This window comes from Haematobia irritans, chromosome 2, assembly GCF_050003625.1.
Source record: "Haematobia irritans isolate KBUSLIRL chromosome 2, ASM5000362v1, whole genome shotgun sequence".
Lineage (NCBI taxonomy): Eukaryota > Metazoa > Arthropoda > Insecta > Diptera > Muscidae > Haematobia > Haematobia irritans.
In genome coordinates, this window is record NC_134398.1 from 118,779,180 (window position 1) to 118,807,175 (window position 27,996).

Below are 27,996 nucleotides of genomic sequence, written 5' to 3' on the forward strand. Positions count from 1 at the left end.
AATGAAACAGCAAACACCGAATGTTTTAAAAGGCTTATCTAAGAGGGTTTTAACTATTTTTAAGAGAAAGTAACAGCGAAATTTAAATACGTATACACTGTATTATATTTACATCGATATTCGAACACGCGTGTAATTATTGAGCATATCATTTGAAACTGTGCATATTTTTATTATAACTTTGTATTGTGCAACAGTGTTAATAACTTAAACATTTATAAAATTTTATGATTTTAAAAACTTTTTATCAAGGCTCCACTCAAAGGCAATTAAAATCTGGGTTTAAAATTGTGAGGATATTGATTGAAACGTGGGCGTAATGCCGCATTGGCTTTCTCATATTCTTTGCTGGTTTGTCCCAGTATTATACCCTCGGCAAGTTTTGCATCTTTTCCAGGAGGGGTTGAAACAGCTTCTGCGACATCTATGATGCGTGGATTCTTGCGGTACTTATACCACCAGTACTCAAAGACTAAAGTGATGCAAGCCATGCCAATTCCCACAAAAATGACAATGAATACACCTCCAATATTTTCGATAGAAATACCATCAGACTGATCTTCAGGCTTGTCACATTTGGCTTGAGCCTCATCATTTTTCCACCATTTCTCCTTGAGTTTTTCCAGTTGTCTTTTGTTGAGCAGGGTTAAAATTCTATAATTTAGATAAAAGAATTTGCTAAAATATTTGAATTTCTGATCGCATTATCCAATATGCTTACGCATTATTAAATTGATCTTTCAAATGAGATCCTTGCTGAACTGCAATGGCATATGGCTTTCTCGAAAACTCTTCTCCCACTACTTGCAAATCACAGTTTGTCATTACAAGATATCGAATATCGGTAGCATCGCCTAGAAATGCAAATCCTGTTGCTGTCGTCGAATTTCGAACTCTTGCTACTGCTTCATCTAAGTTAGCTGGTAATTGTGCCTCCTGCATAGCCTGCCACATTTTCGTATACTTATCACTTACTGGATAATCCCATACGGCTAATTTGGATCTTTCCAGAGCCGACAAAGAATCATTCAAGGATAGATCTTTCCATATTTCGTAGAACATTTGCTCAATATTGGCCATACGTTCGAAATATACCATAGCCGAGGAGGCATTAAGGGGAGCATAGAGGATTTTATATTGCTTTGCCAAGTCATCCAAAGACTCCACTGGTGTATCCAAACGAGACACGGTCAGGAAGGCAGCCAAATTGGCGGTATACGAAGCAATTATAATAAATCTATAATATAGATAATATTAAAATAACCCAGAAAAAAATTGTAAAAAATGTTGGCGCTTTCAATTAAAAAAATAATTGTTCGAATTAATTTATTAAACGAAATAATATAATAATTAAACTTCGACCTTTACCGTTCTCAATTATATTTTAAATTAAATAAGACAATAAAATAATTAAATTGAGAGTATGCGTGATTTCAAAATCGAAACTTTAATTATTAATAAAAAATCGTTTATTCAATGCAAAAATTTGTTATGTACGGAATTTTAATCCGAGTCGAAGTTCGACATTTCAACTTTTTCAAAATTTAGTTATGAACTGAAATTTATTTACATTATATTTTTTTAATTGATTCGGTTAATAAATTGATTTATTCTCAAGAACAATTGAAATTTTAATTGATTCAGATAAATTATTGATTGAATTTAATGCCAAAAGGCAAACAATTACACTATTTTGCAAAAAAAATTCACGTACACTTGATGAGAGGCAACTTTTCTTATGAATTTTGATCTGCTGAATTCGAAAAAATTTTTAAAAAATTTTTTTATGGAACAGGTTTTGAGATATCCCGTTATTTTTTTAGTTTTTCGCTCTTTTTCACTAAACAAATTATATCTCGAGTTAGAAAATGTTGTTCGTACTTAAGGTGTGTACTATGTTCGTTTTTCGAGTTGAAAATCACTTTATTTTCGCGATTACTTTTCCTGAAATAATCAAAATTATAAATGAAAACAAACATATTCCCGTAAAGTCATGCCGAAATCTATAGGAACAAGAAATTGCGCATAAATTGAGTTAATTTATCTGCTTTATATTGGATTGTTTTAGTAAAGTAACCGCGAAAATTTTAACTCGAAAAGCGAACATAGTACTTACCTTTAAATGAAGGTATTAAGATGACGAATAATAGTTTATAATTGGATCTGTGATAAGTTAAGTGGTTCAAAAAATATCGATGTGAAAAGCCAAATTTTCAAAAAAATCGTATTTTCCAATGGACATTTTCCGCCAGAAAAGTATAAACCATTAAATTTTTTTCCTCTCCATGGTCGTATAGATGATACTCTAACGTAGGTAATAAGACTAACTAGAAGAAAAATGACAAAGTTATAAGCAATTGATTGAACAAATGTGATGTCAAATCATGCAAAAATGAACACCTCACCCACTCAGCCACAGAGAAATGCATTTTTGTGTGGGTGAGTGGCTCATATTTGCACGATTTGACATCATTCAATTGCTTATAACTTTGTCATTTTTCGACCGTTTTTCTTCTAGTTGGTCTTATTACTTACTTTTTTTAATGGTTTATACTTTTCTGGCGGAAAAGGTTCATTGTAAAATACGATTGTTTTTGAACCACTTAACTTATTACGGATCCAATTATACACGATTATTCGTCATCTTAATACCTTTAATTTAAGTTCCAACAATCGGACATTTCTAATTTGAGATATAATTTTTTTAGTGAAAAAAGAGCGAAAAACTAAAAATAACGGGATATCTCAAAAACTGTTCCATAAAATATTTTTAAACATTTTTTTTCGAATTCAACAGATCAAACTACATAAGTTGACTCTCATCAAGTGTACATTTGCAGTGTAAACTAGAGATATTTAATGGCATCAAGTACAAAATTAATTTATTTCAGTGTTCAATTCAACTAAGTTTTTTTTTAAATCCCATTTTGTATTTAAATAAATTCATTACTAATACTGTTAATTTTGTAATTGAAACAGTTTCAATTAAAAAAATTAATTATTGCAATAAATATCGAGATTGAGTACAAAAGAATTTCATAAATCAAAAGGATGATTTCCTTTGATATTATATAGCTGGAATAACATACCCAAACAACCACCAGGTTGCTGCAACTAAGCGTCCGGAAAGATTTTTGGGTGCTTCACCACCACCTTGAGGTGTCAAGGATGTCATACAAAACCATAGACATTCCTTCAAATTAAACTCTCTTTTCTCATCATCATCCTTGTACTTTTCTCTATTATTTTGATAGCTGTATGGACTCCAGCGATCAAAGACCCACATCAGAAAACTAGTAAAGAAATATGCAGCCAATATACAAAGCCAGACGTTTGTCTCTAATACCGTCAAAAACTTGAATAGAGAGCTGGGTGTACTTGGTCTCTGCATCATTATTGTAATTCCAACTAAATCATAATAGGGTACAGTGAAATCGATAACAATTTCCCTTTCGGCCATCACCGACATAGATCCCAATCCGATATCGGCTTTCTTGTCTATTAGTTTCTTTACGATTCCATTCCATTCTCCTTTTTCATCCATATTTCCAAATTTTCCATCTTCGACCTCTTCGATGGTGTAATCAAAATGTACAATTGCTGCAATTTCATCGATTAGATCTATACAATATCCTTTGTAGCCCTTTGGAGCAGTTTCATCTCTCATTATGAAGGGAGCTTGCTGGAAGAAAGAAGAGTAGTAAATTCAATGTCATTTTCTCTCTAAGTATAACCACCAATGTATAGATTTTTATACATTCTCCGAACGTAGATTATATCCTTTGATATCAAATCAAAATGTGTTAGACTGACTTCTTGAGTCAAATGAAACATTTCGTTCATCCTGACTAACAATGCATATTAATTATTAAGACGAAATTAGCTGGATCATCGGCTTATGTGTTTCCTCCAATTCCCGCTTTTTAATCTAATCCCATTGTATTCAAATTACAGTTCTTGTCTATTGCATAGACGAATTATGATAACCGAATGTATATCCAGCATTTAAATGTCTATAGTTTCAATTAAATAACCTAATCTAATCTTACCATTGAAGAATGGTGTATTACATAAATTTAATTCTTGATTGGTTTAAAATTCGATAAAAGTGGTCAAAAATGTGTGTACATACTGAAAGACGACTTTTCTTTGCTGAGGAACGAAACTAGACAAAGTTTTCTTTTGACGCTGAAATTTTTTCTTTAACAGCAAAAAATATATATATATATATATTTAGTCCATCGTAGCACCATTCGTCCCTAATTCGACTTTAAGGTTGGCTGATAAGTCCCCGGTCTAACAAAGAAAAACACATTTTTTTGTCAAAATTCGTTTTTATTATTCAACATAGTTCCCTTCAAGAGCGATACAACGATTATAACGATCTTCCAATTTTTTGATACCATTTTGGTAGTACTCCTTCGGTTTTGCCTCAAAATAAGCCTCAGTTTCGGCGATCACCTTTTCATTGCAGCCATATTTTTTCCCTGCGAGCATCCTTTTGAGGTCTGAGAACAAGAAAAAGTCACTGGGGGCCAGGTCTGGAGAATACGGTGGGTGGGGAAGCAATTCAAAGCCCAATTCATGAATTTTTGCCATTTCTCAATGACTTGTGGCACGATGCGTTGTCTTGGTGGAACAACACTTTTTTCTTCTTCACATGGGGCCGTTGTGCCGCGATTTCGACCTTCAAACGCTCCAATAACGCCGTATAATAGTCACTGTTGATGGTTTTTCCCTTCTAAAGATAATCGATAAAAATTATTCCATGCGCATCCCAAAAAACAGAGGCCATTACTTTGCCAGCGGACTTTTGAGTCTTTCCACGCTTCGGAGATGGTTTACCGTTCGCTGTCCACTCAGCCGACTGTCGATTGGACTCAGGAGTGTAGTGATGGAGCCATGTTTCATCCATTGTCACATATCGACGGGAAAACTCGGGTATTATGAGTTAACAGCTGCAAACACCGCTCAGAATCATCAACACGTTGTTGTTTTTGGTCAAATGTGAGCTCGCGCGGCACCCATTTTACACAGAGCTTCCGCATATCCAAATATTGATGAATGATATGACCAACACGTTCCATTGATATCTTTAAGGCCTCTGCTATCTCGATCAACTTCATTTTACGGTCATTCAATATCATTTTGTGTTTTTTTTTATGTTTTCGTCGGTAACCACCTCTTTCGGGCGTCCACTGCGTTCACCGTCCTCCTTGCTCATTTCAACACGCTTGAATTTTGCATACCAATCAATTATTGTTGATTTCCCTGGGGCAGAGGCCGGAAACTCATTATCAAGCCAAGTTTTTGCTTCCACCGTATTTTTTCCCTTCATAAAACAGTATTTTATCAAAACACGAAATTCCATTTTTTCCATTTTTTTTTACAATAACATAACAAAAGTTGCTGCACAAAAGACGCTCTATCTCACAAACTAATTGACTTACAGACGTCAAATTTTGACACGAATCATTTGACGGTTGGTACTATATAAAAATAATATGCATTTAATACTAGTGACGCCATCTATGTGCCAGACCGGGGACTTATCAGCCAACCTGTTATATGCTCTTAAAGAAAATATTTTCAATTGAAGGGAAATTCCGTTTGTCTAAAATTTCGTTACGGAGGAAGGTGTTTTTCTTTGGGTGTAAGATTTTCATTAATATTTTGATTTGAGGTATCTCGCATTAAAAAAAACATCATCTGTGCATTTCGATAATCCAATATTACCAATTTGCTATTGGCAGATACGCTTTTTGCTAATTTCCCTTTTAGAATGCATTTCAAATTATTCCGATAATGATTTGTAAGCGATCTATAATTTTGTTTTATTATGGGATACTTCATTATTCTGATGTATTATAATAATTTCTATGGATTCCACTAAAAAACACCAATTCTTGTGTGGTTGCCTTTTTCTGGTTTTAATAGATATATAATATAATTTTTATAGATAAAAAGAAAATTGTAATTAAAATATATATTAGAGCAACTACATATATTGAAAAGTGTATATCCATACAAATTCGGAACTACTGGAGATCCATTGTATACCACTTAAAAGGTCGTGAACTATGCCTGTAAATCATAAGAAATGCATTCAAAGTCAACGATCCATATTTATATCATGTTAAAAACGGGATCCATACTAACATGACATGCCCGGGGCTATCGGGTCCTGTGACAAAAGTCTTCAATATGGTGACGCAGCTGCAGGCCACTGTATTGAGTTTGTGGTTACATGGATAGTACTTGCATTTGGACTATGAGAATAATGGTTTTCCATTGCAACGTTCTGTTAAAAAATGGGATATGTATGTCGATACGTTAATATATATTCGTAAAAATCAAAAAAATGTTTTTTATATGTTTCATATTTGTAAAAATGATATATTTGGAACTCAAATGTTCAGCACGTTATTTTTAAGCGCAAACATATTTTCATAAACTAGTATAATATGTTTGGGACATATATTTTAATATGTTAGAAAATATTATGTTTGGTCAAACTTTCAAAGGGGAGGACTCCTCGCCGTCCAAATATTAAGAAATCAGGTACCCCATATTAAATTCATAACCTTCTCCACGCCCTCTGTAAAATTCAAATAAATTCGAGAAGATTTGTTTTTATTGTTTTTTTTTTTTCTTCATCTCTTTCTTAATGCAATCTATCTTATTAGCGATATTTACATTATTTAATTGATTATTATTGTTGGCTTAAATTAGTTAAACTCACTGTACTAAAAGTCGGGCAAAGGTCTCCCTCCCCGACTAAATATCGAAAACGGATATTTGTCTAGGTGCCAACCCCAACCTTCCCTGAAAATTTCAACCAAATCGAAGAACTTCCTCCCTGACATTTTCAAGCAAATCGAAGATCTTAGGTCCAACCTCCAAATGGAGGGCAAGGGAAAGTCTCCCACCCCGTGCAAATAATGAAAAAATTAGGTACTTCATTATCTCCCCCACATCCTCCGTAAATTTCAAGTAAATCGGAGAAGTTAAATTTTATCACTGCACCCTAAAAAAATCGCTTCTGTAACATATGTTCCAAACATATTTTACTATGTTTGTTTTATGTGAACATATTATATGTTTGGAAGCATCTTGAGCCCAAGAAGAACAAGAAATTGCTACCAAAGAAGATTGTGCTAAAAAAATATATTTTTCCCTAATTGTATATTCCCTCACATCTTTCTGACTTCCACGAGTTCTTAGCACCTTTTTCTGTCATACAAACAATGTTGAAGAAATTATTAAATTTTATAATTTTTTTAAATTTTAACTTTCGCCTGAACGAAGAATCGAACCGAGGACCATACAGTTTGTAATCCAACACACCATCCAATGGGCTAAGTAGCTGTTATCAACACACAATCATCGTTATAGCCACACGGTTGAAAAAGACTGTTTTTCATATGTTTGGCTATAAACATTATATGTTTGGAACACAAATTTTTAAACACAATATTTTTGAGTGCAAGCATATAATGTTCATAAACTAGCATAACATGTTTGGGACATATATGTTAATATGTTAGAACATATTATGTTTGGGACATAAAATGTTTGTAAATATAATATGCGAATGCAAACATATATTAATTTAGAAATAGCCTATAAACATATACGTGTTTAGTAGCTTGGAGCGCTATTTAACAGGGAGCGATATTGAATTAAGTTGGTGGTTGTTGCTTGTTATTACAAAATTAACATTTTATTTTTCCTTGGGCAATTAATCAGCTACTTCTTTGATCCTTACAAACTGTGTGGTCCGCTGTTCGAGTCCCCGTCCGGCAAAAGGTAAAATTAAAATAAAAAAATCATAAAATTGAATAATTTCTTCTACAATGTTTGTATTACAGAAAAAGGTGCTAAGAACTAAAAAATCTCGTGGAAGTGAGAAAGATGTCGGGGAATATACAATTGTAGAGTTGGGTAGTTCCGGAGCGAACTAGCTCATTGGAACTATTCCGTGGCTGGAACTAAATGAACTGGATCCGATATCTTTACTCTTTCAGTTCCTCAGTTCCTTATATTCATTTCGTTGTGTACTCATTCCATTTCTTTCGGTCTTTATGACAACAGCTCTCACTTAAATTGAAGTTGCCAGATATAAATAAAAAATAAAATAAAAAAATCAGCAAAACCTGTACAATGCGGAAGAATATTTTCCGTAATAGAAACATATTATAAACGAAAGGCGAACTCTTTTGGTCTAAAGTCGGCAAAATATTTTTTTACATAGTAACTTTTGATTTTCTCTATGAAAAAATTTAAACACGATATTTCTAAAATAAATGTTGATCTTTTTATTATTATTGATCTCTGAAAATTTATCTACAGAGTTATACCAAAAATTTTTATTATACAAATGAATGTTCAAGAAATTTGATTAAATTCTTGTGAACTTTTATGTTTTACTTAAATTTAGTGTTCATGTGTTTTATTTTCTTGCAGAGCTAAAAGAAAATGTCAATACATGGGATTCTTTAAGCACTTTTCCTTATCCGGATCCAAAAGGAACTGTGGAACAAAATGATGGAACTAGTTCCTTTTTAGGAGCGGATCTGAAAAGATCGATCACTTTAGTGAGCCGGGATCGCCCAACTCTATACAATTGGGCAGAAACAAAATTTTGAGCATTCAGGTCGAAAACCTATGTTGTTAGCACCTATATTACCTGTTTATTTTCATAATTCATTATGATTGTAAATATATAAATAAATAAATAAAATTTTGGGCACAATATTGTTTTGGAGAATTTTTTTTAAGCATATAATATTTTTGGGTGCAAAATGCTTCCGAACATATTATATGGTCACATAATGACATATTGTTTTTTGGAAGACAACATTATTGAATTTGGATGCAAAAATACAAAATGTTTGGAACTTAGACTACCCAAACATATATTGTTTAGACCAATATGCTTTCAAACATATTATATATTGGAAGAGATCAAACATATAAATGTTTGGGCAATACCCAAAAATGTATATGCTGAAGCAAAATATGTTTGGGAGTATATGTTACAGAAGCGATTTTTTGTGAGCGTGCGTCAACGCAAACAAACATTTATATCTACACCCTCAAAAAAATCACTTCTCTAACATATGTTCCAAACACATTTTGCAGGAAGTACATATATTATTGAATACTGCCGAAACATTAATATGTTTGTTTTATGTGAACATATTATATGTTTGGAAGCATTTTGAGCCCAAAAATATTATATGCTTGAAAGAATTTTTCCCAAAGAAGATTGTGCTCGTTCCCTCCCATAATTTTCACTTCCACGAAATTTTTTCGTTCTTGGCACCTTTTTCTGTAATACAAATAATGTTGAAGAAATTATTAAATTTTATAATTTTTTTAAATTTTACCTTTCGCCTGGACGGAGAATCGAACCAAGGACCATACAGTTTGTAAGCCTACACACTATCCACTGGGCTACGTAGCTGTTATAGTCACCAGTAGACAATTATCGTTATATGTTAAGTTACATTTATATAGCATAGTTTGCAGCGCCCACGAGCCCATGCAAACATAACATTATTTAACAGAAACATACATTTGGTGGCCACGTGGAGCAGTGGTTAGCATGTCTGCCTTGCATGCAAAGGGTCATGGGTTCAATCCCTGCTCCGACCGAACACCAAATTTTATTTTTTTAATTTACACATTTATATTTATACTATATTAAATTAAACTAATTGCTTGATATAAATGATATGGACTGAGCTTTTGGATAAAATATTATTTTTTTATTGCAAAATAACAATTTTGTAACAAAAAACTGATTTTGGTATAAAAGTTTGAAATTTTGGAAGGAATTAAAAAACTCTAACAAAAGAAGACCTTGGAGTCGAGTATAAACCTACATAAATAATTTTACAATATAAATATAAATTTATTAACACAATTTTAAATGCATTAAAAACTTATCGTGTTTTGTACTTAATTTCATTTTTACCTTTAAGGCCGGTATTAAGTTGGCATTATCGCTCTAAATTGGCCCAGTTTTGCCTTTTACTTTTCTGTAATAATTCATTTTAAAGAAAATAAACTTTTTCAATTGTTCTAGCTGCAAAACTCGAACTTAATGCCCGCTTTTATATTTGAAGGTATCCGTTAACTCCTCTTGGCTTACTTATTAATAAAGAGGAACTAAACTTTGTTTTTTTTTTAACTTTTTTCATTTTACTGTCCCAACTCTAAAAAGAGTATAGTGCTCTTTCGTTATTTTTATGAAGACCCCTGATTTCTTTTAATGAACCAAGAAAAAAATTGTGCCCATAATGCCAAAATGATAAACAAAACACATGTCCACACATACATAAAATGCTGCTCTCAAGGCGAAAATACATGGTTTTTTTCAAATGTATATTCTCTTGGTTCTGAATGTCTATTCTCTTTACTCCGAATACTCATTCTAATATCAAATTTTTGGCCTTATCATAAAACAGTTTTCCGAAACAAATTGCTCTTTTTTCATTCTCTCGCTGTGTTATGTTGATATCTTTCGTCAACCCTCTCGGTTTCCATCTCTATTTCTTTCTCTATACTCTCTCTCTCTCTCTCTCTGTCGCTCTCTGAATAAAATATCACAACATAGATATGTTCACTCGAAATTTGTACATTTATATATGTTTACATTCACACATATTATTTTTATGAAACAATTATGCCCCAAACATAATATATTCCAACATATTGACATATGTGTCCCAAACATTTAGTGTTAGTTTAGGAACATTACATGTTTGCACTTAAATATATTGCGTTTAAAAATTGTGCCCGAAACACATTTTGTTTATATCGGAACATATGAAAAACATATTTTTCTAACAGTGTATGTTATGTTATATAACATAGTTTGAGGCGCCCACGAGATTTTTTCGAGAACACAGTTTAATCTTTTTAAAAAAAATTTTATTTCTATAGGAAATTTTGTCAAAATTTTATTTCTATATAGAAAATTTTGTCAAAATTTTATTTCTATAGAAAATTTTGTCAAAATTTTATTTCTATAGAAAATGTTTACCAACTTTGGCAACGTGTCTACTACCCAGTTTTCTACTTGAATATTTAGAAGTAAATTTTCGTTCATAAATACAAGGTGACCGAACTCCCATTTTTATATTTCCAGAATTTATACCTCCAGTCTCTTGGAGTTGTGGTTCGAAATCTTAATCTTGCTTGCTGAATTTAATTTTTAAATTATTACTGATTTTCTACAGCAGAGCCTTTTGCTTTATTTTTTGTTTTCAAAAAAACTTGTAAAAAATGTATTGGGGATTTTTGTGAGGAATCTAAGTTTAAATTGGGGACTTTGGGGACGAAAATATCATAATTTGGGGATAAGAGCCAGAAAAATAGTGGCAATACTGTGTGTAATTTGTAAATTTATATATGTTAACCACATATTATTTTTATGAAACATTCATGTCTCAAACATGATATATTCTAACATATATGTCCCAAACATTTAATTACATTTTTGCACTTAAATATATTGTATTTAAAACATGCTGCCCGAAACACATGCTGTTTTTTATTTCTTTTTATTTCATTCAATTTTGTAATGAAAGCTACTTATTTATAGCCGAAAAATATATTACAATTGTTACATATTTGGTAATAAAGTATTAACCTTAATTGTATGTAAAATGCAAAATGTAAATCTTTTCAATTCGGTTGGTAAGAAATTCCAAACATGTGCAACTCTAATCAAAAGTGATCTGTCATAAATAGAGAATGCAAAAACGTAAAATGTTGTGCTAAGAACTTTGGCCTAGAGCTCTTTACTATCTTGTAAAACGTCAGTAAGTATCTTACAGTTCTCTAAATAGCTTGTAATCTGGTACCGAATAACATGTTCAAACATCTTTGAGAGTATCGGCAATACACTAATGGATCTAAGATTATCAATATCAAAAGACGTGCCATTTTTGGGAATCGGTACTACCCGAGCTAACTTCCACACACTGGGAAACGTTGAGGTTACTATAATTGTATTGAATAGACGTAGTATTTGATCACAAAGATATGGAAAAATTACTTTTAGAAACCGCAATGGAATTCCGACAACACCGCATGCATTCGACATAATTTTACTAAATGCAATAAACAATCACTCAAACCAATACATGAGAAAGAAAGAGAGCCCGCATAATCATCATAATGTACCGCGTGAAAAACTTCATTCGACGAGCCACATAATCCATCCAAAAAGTGGTCATTCGCATCATCAACATTTAATGAAGAATTCATGTCCTGAGAGATGTCGCTACTTTCCCTTCGTAAATATTTCCACATCTGGTTAGTACTTCCATCACGGAAGACTTTTCTGCAGTGTTCCATTTTCGCCTTGCACATAATACCCTTAGCTCTATTCCTATATTTACAAAATGTAATCCATCTAAGCGGTGCTGGGTCATCCAAATAACTTTTGTAGGCAATATCTCTATGTGAAACCGCAAAGACTACCTCATCACACTTCAACCAATCAGGGTCAAACAATCGTCCTACTAAAGAATCCAATAGTCCTGCCTGGAAATCTACATCCATCGTATTATAATACCAATAAAAATCGTAACCAGAAATAATCCTATGGAATTCTTCAATATTAATTAAAGAATAATCGCGATATTACAAATTCGTCAATTTTTTGGATGTGCTATTTTGCAATGAATGTCCGGCCAAGAGAAAATAATTCAAAAGAGAACATGTATTGCATCTAACATCAAAATGAGTCGCGGATAAGCCGCAAATAAAAGTACTGTTTCACGATTACTTTTATTTAATATTCCATTTGAAAGAATATAAGCTTTATGAAAAGTTGCTTTAGACCATTCCTCATCAAGTTATAATAAAATTTGCATCAAAGAGGTATAATTTTACACTTTTTCGTTCGGCTAAACTCAGAACAAAGTCTCCACATTTTGTCTAGCTTGAAACAGCAAACATTTTCAACAAACTATATACTTTTTAGCAGAAAGTCTGCTTTTAGTAATTTAGTTCGAAAAATGATTATTTATTTTATACAAAAGGTGGGTACTAAGTTCGAGTTTAACCGCAAAAATCAAAAATAAACCGGTAAAAAGGTATAAAATTATACCTCTTTTATGCAAATTTTATTATAACTTTATGGGGAATATCCCAAAGCAACTTTTCATAAAGTTTATATTCTTTAAAGTAGATTATTAAAGAAAAGTAATCGTGAAAAAATTGTGATTTTAGCGGCTAAACTCGAACTTAATGCCCACCTAAAAGGGCGACAATTTTCGTGAGACGTTCATTAGCTCTCGCCATTTATTGATTGCATTTTAGCTATTTCTCACTTGTTGTGTATTAACTTACCACCACAGTAAATATTCGATAGACTGTGTCTGCAGTTAAATTCTTCATGGCTTCCTCATCCTTAACAACAAGTGGTGAATCCAGACCAGCAGTCCAACTACCAATGGATTTACTATTCACTGAATTGCCACCTCTAATTTGTACAACATTTATATCCATTTCGAACTTTGAATAGCTGTAGCCATTGAAGGGCTTCCCTGGTTGCGTGACCAATTCAAAGTCGCCATATGAAGTAGGTTCGGTAACCTATTGTCATAAAGTTTGTAAATATGTATTAATAATTATTGAATTGTGATTGGACTAAATAAATATGTATGTATATATGCGATGAACAAAATGTAACAAATGTGAACATTTACATGAACTTTAATTGTAACGTAAAGGCATGCATTCATTGCGAGTAATAATACAAATTTACCTGTATGAATGCTTGTTTGAGATCTATATTTCTTTCTGGTGTATTGCCACCTTGAAAATCATCACAGCCCAAGTATTCCATATTAGCTGGCCAGGCGCCAGACTGTAACATTTCCCTTAAAAATAGACGATTCATTAATATAATTCATAAATGTTTAGTTTAGCTGAAAACTTACTTCACCGCCAAAAATGTTCTTAAAGCCAAATCGAAGTAGAAAACTGACATAATTTGTGGTTCTTCATTCAAATTATAAGTGGTCCTAAGTTGGCCCAAACGTTCTCGATTTTGTGGATAAACGACGGGTTTCAAAAACATAATGGTTGCATTGTCTCGTTTGCTGCTAACTTCACCCTCATTTTGAGTTATGGCATGCCAAGCAAAATTACGCTCGAAAAAAGCTGGCTTCACAGATTCTGAAAATATAAATTAATGTATGATTTCTATAGGAAGACTTCCATGTTTGGGCCAGGAGATAAAAACCATATAATGTTATAATGCAGGTAATGTTTTCTATTTTAGCAAAGAGTGACGGTTTTTCCCTTTTCAGCATATTTTCGTAGTTGTAACAGATCTTTGGGTGTAGAATTATGCAATCATTGTTTTTCAAATGGAAGAGCAGACCACCTCAGGAGGAAGAAGTTGAAAAAATTACCTCGAGGTATCACAATGGACCTATAGTGGTCGGCATCAGTTCTGTTCGAGAATTAGTGTCCTCCTATATAATCTAACCTGATCACCGGGAGAACAAATGTGCCAGTTCGAAAGATTCCATTTCGGTTTAATTTTTTCGTAGAGTGTCAGTTCTAAAAAAAAATTCTGGCATTTCCATTTGTCTTGTAAAGTGTAAGTCACCTAAAAATAATTTTATTATTTTCGCGATTTTCTATGTAATTTCCCAGCAAAAAGTTCTCCTAAGGGTACAACTTTAAAAGTTCAACAACTTTAAAAATGTCCTCCCAAAGATGTGCATTATTTTACCCACCAAAAAAATTGAAAGTTGTTCCACAAACATTTCTTTTAAAGCGCATCCCGGAATCCCCCATCAAGGGTTTTCCACTTCCGATGCAGTACAAGTCCACAAACATTTCTTTTAAAGCGCATCCTGGAATCCCCATAATGTTTTTTCCACTTCCGATGCAGTCCTTTTGGACAAGTCCACAAACATTTCTTTTAAAGCGTGTCCCGGGATCCCCTATCGATTTTTTTAACTTCCAATGCAATCCTTTTGGACAAGTCTTAGAAAGTATGGAATTGGGCCGTTTTAAGTGAAAATTTAAGTTTTCAACAATTAAATTTCGCAAAAAGAATAGAACATCTATAATAAAAGTGAAAAAATAATAAAAATACAAATAAAGAATGCATCCCCGCTGGGATTTGAACCTGTGATGTTTGACTTTTTCATTCCCATGAAAGTTCATTTGAGGTTTTGCAAATTACGATAATTATTTTTTTTATGTTTAATGGAAAAAATATATTTATACAAAAAAAAAAATATATATATATATATATATATATATATATATATATATATATATATATATATATATATATATATATATATATATATATATATATATATATATATATATATATATGAAAAGAAAAAACAAAAAAAAAACCATGTATAATATAAAAAAAAATATATTTTTAAGAAAAATATTTAATAAAAAGTTTCCGGTGGTGAGATTTGAACCAGCGTTCTTTATTTTTTCATTCATCATAATAAAGAACATCACAGGAAGTAGTTAGAATGCCATGCCGTGGTGTCATATTAGGTTCATATCATAAACATTTGAATAAAAGTTGTGATGTATCGTGTTCAATGGCGTTTGTGGCTGAGTATGCTAAGGCCTTCTGTTATGGTGCCAACAGACCCAGGTTCAAGCCCCGGTGGAGGCGAAGAAGTTTTTCAATTTGTAAAAATTAGATAATAAGAAAATAAAGGTGTAACAAAAAATACTGATAAAAATAAAAAGTGAAATTGGAAAAAATTTTGGTTTTTTAGTTTTTTAAATTTCTTCATCCAAATGAACTTCCAAGGCACAACTTCTAAAGCACTACAAAGGATCCAAAAAGGGAGTACTTCCGTCCTATGACAAGCCCATGTAAAATTCATTGGAGATGATCCAAGTTTGCACTACTTCCGGATCACAAATTGGGAATCCAAACTACTTTTTTGGAAGCTCTTTTTTTGCTGGGTAGCTACACTGGAAGTTCTTTTAATTCAAGTTTTTATAAGTCGTTTTTTCATATTTTTAATGGGTAATTTTAACTTTTCAACTAGGTTGAAGACATAGTAATTAATAAAATGGTACAAATTATTTTTATTTGTCGAAACAAATGCTTAATCTATTCTAGAAAAATTGCGAAAATATGGTTTCAGACAAGCGTAAGAATTTATTAGAAATCATAAAAAATTATAGAAAATATTTATTTGTCAAAACATGACAAAATTTTTAAATTCACGTCCAAAACACTGAATTCGGATCACACCTTAAGAAGTGATCGAATTGAGTGCAATAGCTGTTGAAATGGTGGACATCCGTCCAATAACAAGTCCATGATAAATTCATCGCTTCTGCGCCAATTTCATTTCCGGATCCAAAAAGAACTTCACTACTTTTTTTGTTGGAATGATGTGCATATATATGAACTTTTAAGTTTTTAAATCGTCTGTTGTTGAAATAGTGGTTAAAATTGGAAAATTATGAAAACGAAAACGTGTTCTTATTTTCTTCGTTTACTCTTCATTTGACACTATCAAGAGCGTTTGACTCCAATGAACTTTCTGACACACTTACCCAATACTTGACCTATTGTTTTCAAGCTGCCCAATATGAAAAAGTTATTAATATCCAAATTTCGAAGTCGTTCAATTTGATCAGCTCTTGCACTATCACCATCTGCTACAGCTGTAATAACATGACGAGTCTGTATATTCTGCAGCAGCGATTTGTATTTGTGATCCATGACGAAAGTTCCATCATATAAAATGGCAGCATTGGTGATGTTCATTTTACGCACAATACTGCGAACAACCTCTGGAATAATATCGCCTGGAGGCATAACCTGTAGTAGATATTTCTGTTTGTTTTCTTCCATATCACGCCATTGCCTCAGATCACCTTCTTGTCCATATGATGCACTTACGGTAGGCAAGCCCAAGGCCTGAGCAAACGATTTGACCGTTTCCGAAGATACACCAGACTTTGTTGTGTCGAATACCACATGCGGTGGCTGATTATTTTCAATGCTATCAGCATATTTGATACAAACTTGAATAGATAAAATTAAATGTGAATATCTCTACGAAAAGTGAAATGTACTAAGGAGTTACTTGATTCTAGCAAGGCTTTTGCATCAGTTTTATTTGCTTCGATTTTATCAATTTGCAGTGATAAGCCGTAGTTGGAGTTTTTCTTCAGGTATGTTTGGACAATATCAATAGCCTTGGATGCTGCATCATTATCCAGTTCGTTTATGAATACTAAAACGAGGAGACAAATTTATCAATTTTATTTTCGGACAATCATACAAATATTCTACTGCACGGAAAGTAATAAAAACCATAATTATAGAATTTTTTAGGGATTTTGGAAAGAGAAATAAAAATGGTATTGAATTAGAAAAAAATCAAGTTCTGCTTTTTAAAAGCTACATATTTGTTCTATTGTTCACACCTTTAATTCGTCAATTATTTAGCAAGATTTAATGTTGGGTTCTATTTTGATCGATTCAGACCATACATTATTTTAAAAGAGAACGTGACTTTTATATCATGTTCTCTGCTTAGCTCGCATATAGATAGAGTTCGATCTAATTTCTCTTCTTAAGATACCTCTTCTACAAGAAATGAATAATTTAGTAAATTTAAAAATGAATGGTTTCCGTGGCATAACCAAATATCCATATAGGAATTATATTTTTAATATCGTGTATACCAAACACTCTTTTTAACAATTATTTTATAAATATGAAACATTTTTGCTACAAAAAAACACCAAAAAGTGGAGTTTCGATAGTCTTTCTTGTATGCATTTTTCTTGTGATATGTGCTTATATCCGTTATCTACAGTAGTAAGCTTTAATTTAGGAAAAAAAACACTACTAATGTATTTGTCAGAAATTTTTTTGTCTCACCAAGACTATATTTGGGATTGTTCAGAAATGAGATGGATATAGAGTACAGGTAAAATTGGTTCCCCTTGGTAAGAAAGATTTTCGTATAATGGAGACATTATACGTTTTTTATATTATTTATTCATGAAATTTTATACAATGTTACAAGTTTATCTCCCCAATGCCTTTTTGGCGTATAAAAGCTTCTCTGAAAACCATCAAAAGTTCAATTATTATTTAAAAAATTAACTTAGCTCTTCTCTAATATACTTTTTCACATAATTTTCAAAATAGATAGTCCTGAAATATTCTTTAGACTCTTATTGTAATGACTTGGTCCGGCAAATCGAATTCTTTTTTTCGTGACTTCCATCCGACTTCCTTCGTTCAAAACTTTGAACATGTACAGGAACTATCCTTGCTTATATAATCCATATACCGGAATTACATTTCTTGTACAAATCATATGATGAGTATTTCAAAGGCAAGTTGTATAAAAGCTTCAAGGCCTTTTTTTGTCACTTCCCCCTACTGATCCATACTAAAGGCTATGGAAATACATTTTCACTATATGGAAATATGTATAGCTAGTAGGATCGATTTTTATAAATCCGGGTATTCGGGATTTCAAAATACAGAATCCCGGAATCTCAGGATTTTCCGGGATTCTGAAATTTTCGGTATTTTTTAAATATTTTAAGTAATAACAATCTTCTGCGTCAAAAAATGTTGTACATTAAATAAATTTAGTTTATTTCAATTTTTTAACAAAAGAAAATAAGAGTAAATTAAAAAAAAAAAACAATTCCAAATTACTATAATACTTAATGAACACCTAGTCCAACTCAATAAGAAAAAAAACCAAAAAACAATTTCAAACAATTCAATTGAGCATGAAGATGAAATTTTTCTGACTTAATATATTCAGCATTTTTGTTTGCATAGTCAAGAGCTACAACTTTGCTGAAGGCTGCAAAAAAATAATACAATTTTTCGATGTATTTATAGCCATTACTTTAAAAAGGGGCGTGGACCGCCCATTTTTTTTATAAAATCCATCTACTCACCAGATTTTGTGAAGCTAACTTGGTGGGAAGTATTTTTTTACCGCTAAAATCATGATTTCGCCCATAGTTCATTGACAACTAGGATGATTTCATAGATTTAACCAGCCTCTCGTGTTTATGTAGATAAGATGAACTAATTAGATATCAGTTTTCTAATTTCCCAGGTGGGGCTGAACCAGCGGAAATCAGTAGAGTGATTCCGCTAGAGTGGTGCATAAAGGTGGGTAATAAGTAAGGTGGGCACCTAAAATCACACTTTTTTCGCGATTACTTTTCTCTAACAATCCATTATAAAAAATATAAACTTTGTTTTGGTGTATTCCTCATCAAATTTAAAAAAAAAAATTGCATCAAAGAGGTATAATTTTATACTAGTTTTACTGATTTGTTTTCGATTTTAGTGGCTAAACTCGAACTTCCCGCTTGTTCGGCAAGAAGCCATTGTCGCATTTTCGCTATTTATATAAACAACTACAAGGTTGACTGGTTATTTAAGAGGAGATAGGTTATCCTTGGAATAGTCGAATAATTATAACACAGATAACTGGTTGCCTGTAAAATCGACGCGGGAGAACTCTCTTATTTGCTGGACAATTTTTACAGCTCTCTGACATAATTATCCGCCCAGCAAAAAAAATTGGAAGTTGTTACACAAACATTTCTTTTAAAGCCCATCCCAGAATCCCCCATCGAGTTTTTTCGACTTCCGATGCAGTCCTTTTGGACAAGTCCACAAACATTTCTTCTAAAGCGCATCGTGGATCCCCCAATAAATTTTTTCCACTTTCGATGCAGTCCATTTGGACAAGTGCACAAACATTTCTTCTAAAGCGCATCTTGGGATCCCCCAATGATTTTTTTCTACTTCTGATGCAGTCCTTGTGGACAAGTATTAGAAAGAACACAATCAGGCTATTTTAAGTGCACATTTTGTATAATTAAATTTTACAAAAAAATAGAAAACTAATAAAAAACTAAAAAAATATCAATTAATAAAAAAAGTAAAAAAATAATAAAAGAAAAAATCATCCCCGCTGTGATTTGAACCTGTGCCGTTTGACTTTTTCGCCTCCATGGAAGTTCTTTTGAGAAAGTTTTGCAAATTACGAGAATTTTTAATTTTTTTGTTGATTTTTAATGGAAAAAATATATTTATATGAAAATCTATGCCGAATAAAAAATAATTTTTTAGAAAAATATTTTTTTATAAAAAAAATTGCCGCTGGTGAGATTTGAACCTGCGTTTCTTATTTTTTCGTTCATACTAATAAAGAACATCTCGAGAACCAATTAGAATGTTATTCCTTGGTGTCGTATTACGATCATATCACAAACATTTGAATTGACCTTTCGACGCTTTATGTTCAATGGCGTTTGTGGCTGATTGTGCTAAGGCGTTCTGTTATGGTGCTAGCAAACCCAGGTTCAACCCCTGGTCGGAGCGAAAAAGTTTTTCAAATTGTAAAAATTAGATAATAGGAAAATAATTGTGTAATAAAACATATTGATGAAAAAAAGTGAAATTGGTAAATTTTTTTTCGCTTTTTAAATTTCTTCATTCAAATTATCTTCCAGGGCACAACTTCTAAAGCAATGCAAAGGATCTAAAAAGGGAGTACTTTCGTCCTCTGACAAGCCCATGTAAAATTCATTGGAGATGATCCAAGTTTGCACTACTTCCGGATCACAGATTGGGGATCCAAACTACTTTTTTGGAAGCTCTTTTTTTGATGGGCGCTATTTTGAAGAACAAAAAAGCAACAAAGCTCATCCCAATACTTAGAATTTTCAGAAACTCATAATTTAGTTAGTTTTCTGTTGGTTTCGTAGCAAGACGTTTTTTGCAGAGCATTACAAAACAATTTAATAAAAACTTGTTTGGATATATTACGGAAGTTTTTTTAGTAAGTACACTAATAATATGGTATACATTTTGCATTATTTTGTTAATTATATTCTTTATTTTCAGGTACCACTATATCATTCAGACGTAAATGCTATGCGGTGCGTTCCCGTAAAGACACCTTTCTATTATGTATTTAAATTAAATTTTATGTTTTGTATTTTTTAATTTTACCTTTAAATGTGTTTGTGAAATATATTTAATTTTAATTTAATATAATTCATGTTAATAAATAAATTAAAATAATCAAATTATATTTTAATGAAGGTATTTATATATGTATCCCACACATGCAGAGAAGGAATATGATCACCTCAAACATGTTTCAAGAGCAAAATGTTATTTTTGTATGGTGACCATGTAACATGTGTGTCACTAAAATGTTATTTTCTCGTCAAATATAACATGCTTGTCGAAATCAGATACATGATTTCCCAGAAAATAACATGGTTGCGAAAACCATGTTACATGGTCACCACCCAAAAATAACATTTTGCTCTTAAAACATGTTTGAGGTGATCATATTCCTTCTCTGGGTGCAGTTACTACTTATTTCTTGTGCTAAACGTAATGCTAAGGATATCCAATCGGCTCCCTCCAATGACATCCCCATGTTAAATTCACCAGCTAAATACATATCGAGTAGATTTGGGAGTAACTAGTGGTACTTATTGGTGATAGGTGAATTTAATAGTCAATAACTAGTTACTTGAACAAGCGGGTTAATACCCATCTTTATGTGTGGTAAGAACTCACACTTACGCACATTTACGAAATGAGAAGCCGTACTCACAGACGAACAACATTTTTAGTCTTAAGGTATTAAGTTCGTTAAGATCGCCATTTTTCACCATTACTTTTCTCTAATAATCCATTAAAAAGAATATAAACTTTGTGAAAAGTTGCTTTGGGAAATTCCCCATCAAGTTTTAATAAAATTTGCATCAAAGAGATACAATTTTATTCTGTTTTTATACCCACCACCATAGAATGGTGACGGGGGTATAATAAGTTTTTCATTCTGTTTGTAACACATCGAAATATCGATTTCCGACTATATAAAGTTTATATATTCTTGATCGGGGGGAAATTCTAAGACGATATAAGCATGTCCGCCTGTCCGTCTGTTTGTCTGTTGTAATCACGCTACAGTCTTCAATAATGGAGCTATCGTCCTAAAATTTGGCACAGACTCGTCTTTTGTCTGCTCGCAGGCCAAGTTCTAAGTCCCATATAAACCGATCTCCCGATTTTACTTGTTGGGATTCTAGAATCCGTAGTTTTTATTCAATTTGCCTGAAATTGGATATCTAGAGGTATTCCAGGACCATAAAGAAGTGTGCCCATATAGACCGATCTTTCGATTTTATTCTTGGGCTTCTAGAATCCGTAGTTTTTATGCAATTTGCCTGAAATTGGAAATCTAGCGGTATTCTAGGACCATAAAGGTGTGCCGAATATATTGTGTATCGGTACAGTTGTTGATATAGCCTCCTTATAAACCGGGTCTAGATTCTAGAACTACAATTGGATGTGCTGAATATTGTGTGTATCCCTCCATGTTTTTGCCATAGCGGCCATTAGACCGATCTCCCAATTTAACTCCCAGGGTTTCTAGAAATTTTAGTTTTTATCTGATTTGCCACAAATTATATATTAGTTTTTATCGGTCCATCCACATTTCAGATTTTGAGGGTACAGAATGTGCACTGATCATGAAAATTGCTTGAAACTGAATGTAAATTTCCAGATTTTGCTTCTCGTAATCATTTAAATAATTGGGGTAAAAATCTACAGATTTTAGATTTCAAATCAAGGCGTTATTTCAAAAAATTCTTGCACACAAGAGATGGTAAATATTCCTCAAAAACTCAAACAAAAATGGGTCTTATAAATCCAGAATCTGATATAGCCTTCATAGGTAAAATCTTTAAATTTATCTTCGGGAAGTGTACTGGTTGAACTGCTCTGCTTGGGAGAATAGCTGTCACCAAAGCCCTATGATGATTTTTGCTAAAAAGCATCTGCCTAACACTGTTGATGAACTTTGGGACCTGGGTAAATATTGATCCAGAAGTGCTAAATAAAAAGTATGCCAAAAAGAATAAAAGCAGTTAAGAAAGCACGCGGAGATCACTGATAGAAATCAAACAAGACTTTTCCGCTGGGGGTCATAATTGTTCACACTTAAGCACTTGTACTAATATCTGCTAAAACGTTATATTCAAAGAATTATTTTAAGTTTCTGTATTTTTGTATTCAGTAAGAGGAATGTATTTAATAATAATAATTAAAAAAGTTGACATTAAAATGAATAAAATAAAAAGTTTTGTTACATTTTCTTAAAAACTTGTATATCACGAACAATTTTGTCCCTTAGCATGCCCGCCTTGCATACACAAGGTCGTTGATTCGATTCGCTTCGAGCGAACACCAAACAGTTTTCAAAAAGATTTCAAAGCTTCTCTAAGTGGTTTCACTGCGATATGGAACGCCGTTCGAAAATCGTCTTTAAAAAGGAGGTCCCTTGCAGAGAACTGCAACCGGTGGCTTTTTTTCGTATTGCAATCTTACCCACAAAATGTCGGTGGCAGTGAGTAACACACCAATTACCATTCGATCTTTTAAATTGATACAAATGCGAGAATAAAAACACCACTTGTATATAACAATGTTCGTATGCAGTGTCTTGCAATCTTAAACCAATCGACAACGTAACAACGCTCGGTAAAAAAAACCAGTGTGGCACTTAAGTGTGATTGCACTCAACAACAACAATTACCAGAAGTTGGTATTAGCTGAAGAGAATTGAGAGAGTACCAAATAGGAGAATACAGCAGCCCGATTAAGTTTCAGGCTCACTTAGACTATTCAGTCCATTGTAATACCACATTTAACTAAAAGTACCTATTACATATGGACACTTCTAGTTTTAACCACTGAACCTTCTCTATTATTTTCTTTTGTTGAACCAACCACATTGTTCCAAAAACATTAACAGACTGCTTAAGTTAACGTTTTCCAGGTCCGCCAGTAATCTAAAGCTATATGCGCCTAAAATTTGCTTACGCCTTACACAAAATGCAGGACATTCACACAAGAGGTGTTTAATTGATTCCTTTTCCTCCGCATCATGACAGCTCATACAATAGTCATTATACTTCGCACCAATAGTTTTTGCAAATTCGCCTATCAGGCAGCAACCCGTTATAGCAGCTTTCAGAAGTGATATCTGACGTCATGAGAACACTAGCATATCTAGTGTGCGGTTCAAGTTTAAATGGGGCCATATTTGCTTGGTGTCGTTACAACCCTTGGGTTACATTCCTTTAGTTTGTTTAGTATCGACTCAGGATCAGGAGGGTTTGCAGGTATCCATGCATGTGCTCTAGGTTTAGCCGGCATGTCTTTTTTATCGACTAACTCTAAAGCGGCTCCTTCCCAAACTTCACCAATTAGCATCAAAGCAGCTTTAAAGCAATCCATAGACCTCTGGTCGCAAATACTATTAACTTATATCGTCCTTGCTACCATCCAGCATCTTGCCGTCGAGGACTTGGTCCGGGAAACTTTTTTCGCACCTCTGAGTAGACACCAGAAATCACGTTCTCAATTTCCCCCCATTTTTGCTTTGGAACCGTACCGTCCAATGCTCCTTTATTAATGATAGCCATCACAAGGCTGTCTGTTTAGAAGATGACAGTTCATCCGGTGATCGTTCCCTTTTTCCAGCTTCAAGAATTCCTTGAGTCCATTTTAAGGAATCGCTTTGCTTAGCCGACAACGTGCTTGGGTCGACAGATCCTAATTTCTTTAGGATAAACAAAGCATGTCTGCGTTCTTTGAATCTATTTCGTGAGGGATTACCTCCTTTTGATGTCGTTACCTTAAAAAAGGTTCGAATTGCCAAAGTGTCGCCACCTGTCTACCCGTCTACAGGTCGACTAATTGGGCCTGACTCTTGGTCACTGCCCAAATTCATAACTTCAGTCGATACCTGTCCACTGGTCCCTGGAGTTAGCAACCCAGTGGATGACTTTGAGTTTCGCTGCATGGTGGTTTGATTTTCCACCACACGTGAAATTCGTAATAACTAAGTACTTATTACGATGAAATAATCCGCTAAAAAAACACGTCCGTTCAGTTCGACGGTTGATAAGAGAGAAGTTCACCAATGTGGTATCACAATGGACTGAATAGTCTAAGTTAGCCTGATATGTACATCGGGCTGCCACCTAACCTAACCTACTGTATATGCACGAAAGAAGGTAAGTCAGAGTTGATTGTTAAGCGCAAAATACCCTGAATCCTTTCAAACTTGGTCACTCTGAAAAGGGAGCAAAAGTGGGCAATTTGGGAAAGATTCCTTGATTTTAATAATTGTGTACATTATTAAAAAAAATGAAAAAGGGACAGAAATTGTATACAAATGAAGCATAAAGATTTACTATTTAATTTTTTAACAAGTGGAAAAAATTAAATTTGTCGGTTTAGTTTTTCTACAATTAGTATAAATTTTCCTTCCTGTGAAGGAAGTAGAAATGTGACAAGAAATCTCCGCCATACGAGGGCGGTTCGGAAACTTCTTAGCCTATCAATGAAAGAGAATAGTTAGTTTTTCAAAAATATTTTTATTTTTCAATATAATCTCCTGAAAATTCAATACACTTAGTATTAAAGTTTCAGGAGTTTGTACATTTAATTGTACAATTTGTACATTTAATTGATCCAAAAGGTTGCAATATTACTTTGAATTTATTGTTTTACCCTTTTGCAGATAGCCAATCAATAAAATACCTTTGAAGTCCCAAAAAACCGCTGCCATAACCTTACCAGCCGATTGAATTGTTTTTGCCTTCTTTGGGGCACTCCTCCAGCTTCAGTCCATAGGTTAGGTGGCAGCCCGATGTATTAGGCTCACTTAGACTATTCAGTCCATTGTTTGGATTGTTCTTTTGTCTCAGGAGTATAGTGGTGGATCCATGTCTCATCAACAGTTATGAAACGACGCTTAAAACTCATTTTATTTCGCTTAAAACGATCCAAACAAGCTTGAGAAATGTTCATTCTTATGCGTTTTTGATCGACTGTTAACAAATGCGGCACCCATCTTTCAGAAAGCTTTTTCACCTGTAGTTCTTCATACAAAATGAAATGGACTCGATCATTTGAGATGCCCATGATACTAGCAATTGTACGCACTTTTATTCGTCGATCATTTAATACCATGTCATGCACTTTGGCTACAATTTCTGTTGTTGGACGTCCACAACGTGGTTCATCTTCAATGCTTGTACGACCACGTTTAAATTCAGCAACCCAATTTTTTACTGTTGCATATGAAGGAGCACTTTCACCAAACACATTCACCATATCATTATGAATTTCTTGTCCCGATAAACCTTTTTTATGTAAATATTTAATGACAGCACGCATTTTTAATTTTTCCATTGTAAAAAAATTGCGGATGCGTCTTTTTTGAACACCTGTTTCTATATGAAGGAGTTGCCAGATCGAAACAAAATTTAACATGTGTTCATAACAGAGATGGAAGTTTCCAAAACACTTAACTTTTTTCTGTTTATACCGCGCTTTTTGTGCTAGGCTAAGAAGTTTCCGAACTGCCCTCATACTTTCCTGGAACATCATGTGGATCATCTCCCTGCACAAAAAATATTTTTTGTCTTTGAAATTAATTGATCCAATTAAGTTTTAATTGAAATGTCTACAATCACAGAAATGATAGTATCAATCATGAAAGTCACTTAAAAATTAATTGCTCCAATTAAAAAATGAATTGATCCAATTCATTTTTGTGATTGTTTGTGTTTGTTTCAATTAAAAATTTTGTTGAACCAATTACATTTTTTATTGAATATTTTTTAAAATTCAATTAAAATTTTGATTGGAAAAATTTTGGTCATATTTTTTTCTGTGTGTGCGAAAACACAACTAAACTTTGTAGGAACAAATCCTGAATTTAGTAGTAAAGGTCAGTACTATATTCGCTTTTCGCGTTGAAATTTTCGCGGTTACTTTATTAAAACAGTTCAATATAAAGTAGATAAATTAACTCAATTGTTTCGCAGTTTCTTATTCATCTAGATTTTGGGAAGACTTTACAGGAATATGTTTGTTTTCATTTATAATTTTGATTATGTCAGGAAAAGTAATTGCGAAAATATAGTGATTTTCAACTCCAAAACCGAACATAATACCCACCCTAAACTATCAAAATCTTAAGTTTGTGGAGACATTCTACTCTCAGCACAGTTGGTAACAAGAGCGCGACTTCCTTCCAGTGTTATAATGATAGATGAGGTAAGTCTTAAAAGAATTAATGGATACACAAGTATAATCGTAGTTTCGTAATTAGATCAACGGAGGAACACGACCTCCCTCACACTTGACAAATTCTTTTAGAACCCTTAGAGCTTTAACAATATGGACTACAAAAGTGCAATACGGTTACGACAACATGAATTATTTAAATACTCTCTGTTAATCCTTACTCCAAAGACCGTCCCTCAAACATCATCTACATTGTAATTAATTACCAAATTAATTGAATTAAAATTCAAATTAAAGGAATTGTACTGACGTATCTACATAAAGTGGCAAAATTGAAAAAAATCTATCATTTCTGGAGTGGGCTAAATTTTTTTCTGAAAGGAGTTAAGCCTACGTCACCCCAAACGCTCATTAAGGAAATTTAATCCGTCACATCGTATGATAACACTACAAATAGCATTAAATAATTCTTTTTGCTTCCTATATGTCGTTTCTCATGTAAGGCGATAAATCGATTTTAGGACACACGATTCACTGCATTATTCGATTCATTTGTTAATTGTCAAATTTATTTGCATTAAAATGTCATTTCACTTACACACATTAATATTTTGGCTTGTTTGCGACGAAACAAAGAAAACCTTCTGTTGAGATACTATTTGCAGATATATCAAAATAAATTTTATAATTCTCGAGGGATATATCATTATTATACACTGATAAAATTTAGTATATACATATATGCATGAATTTCAATCTGTATGATAAATAATCCTTTGTGAGGATATAACTTTTTGGAGTTTTATTTTACCGGAAACGGTTATTAT

The 27,996-nt window shown here is 32.9% G+C and overlaps 1 protein-coding gene and 1 long non-coding RNA gene across 2 annotated transcripts; one reads left to right on the forward strand and one right to left on the reverse strand.

The window, feature by feature from the left end:
- Positions 1-81: 81 nt before the first annotated feature.
- Positions 82-27,996, reverse strand: Ir25a (ionotropic receptor 25a). The gene is made up of 9 exons (XM_075295966.1): positions 27,768-27,996; positions 17,127-17,276; positions 16,591-17,064; positions 13,965-14,202; positions 13,790-13,904; positions 13,372-13,617; positions 3,090-3,682; positions 722-1,237; positions 82-654 (listed from the first exon to the last, which is right to left on the reverse strand). The coding sequence occupies exons 1-9, from the start codon at positions 27,874-27,876 to the stop codon at positions 270-272; spliced, it is 2,826 nt and encodes a 941-aa protein (XP_075152081.1). The 5' UTR covers positions 27,877-27,996; the 3' UTR covers positions 82-269.
- LOC142226092 (uncharacterized) lies at positions 7,687-8,307 on the forward strand. The gene is made up of 2 exons (XR_012719601.1): positions 7,687-7,809; positions 7,872-8,307. It is a non-coding gene; the product is annotated as an uncharacterized LOC142226092 (long non-coding RNA).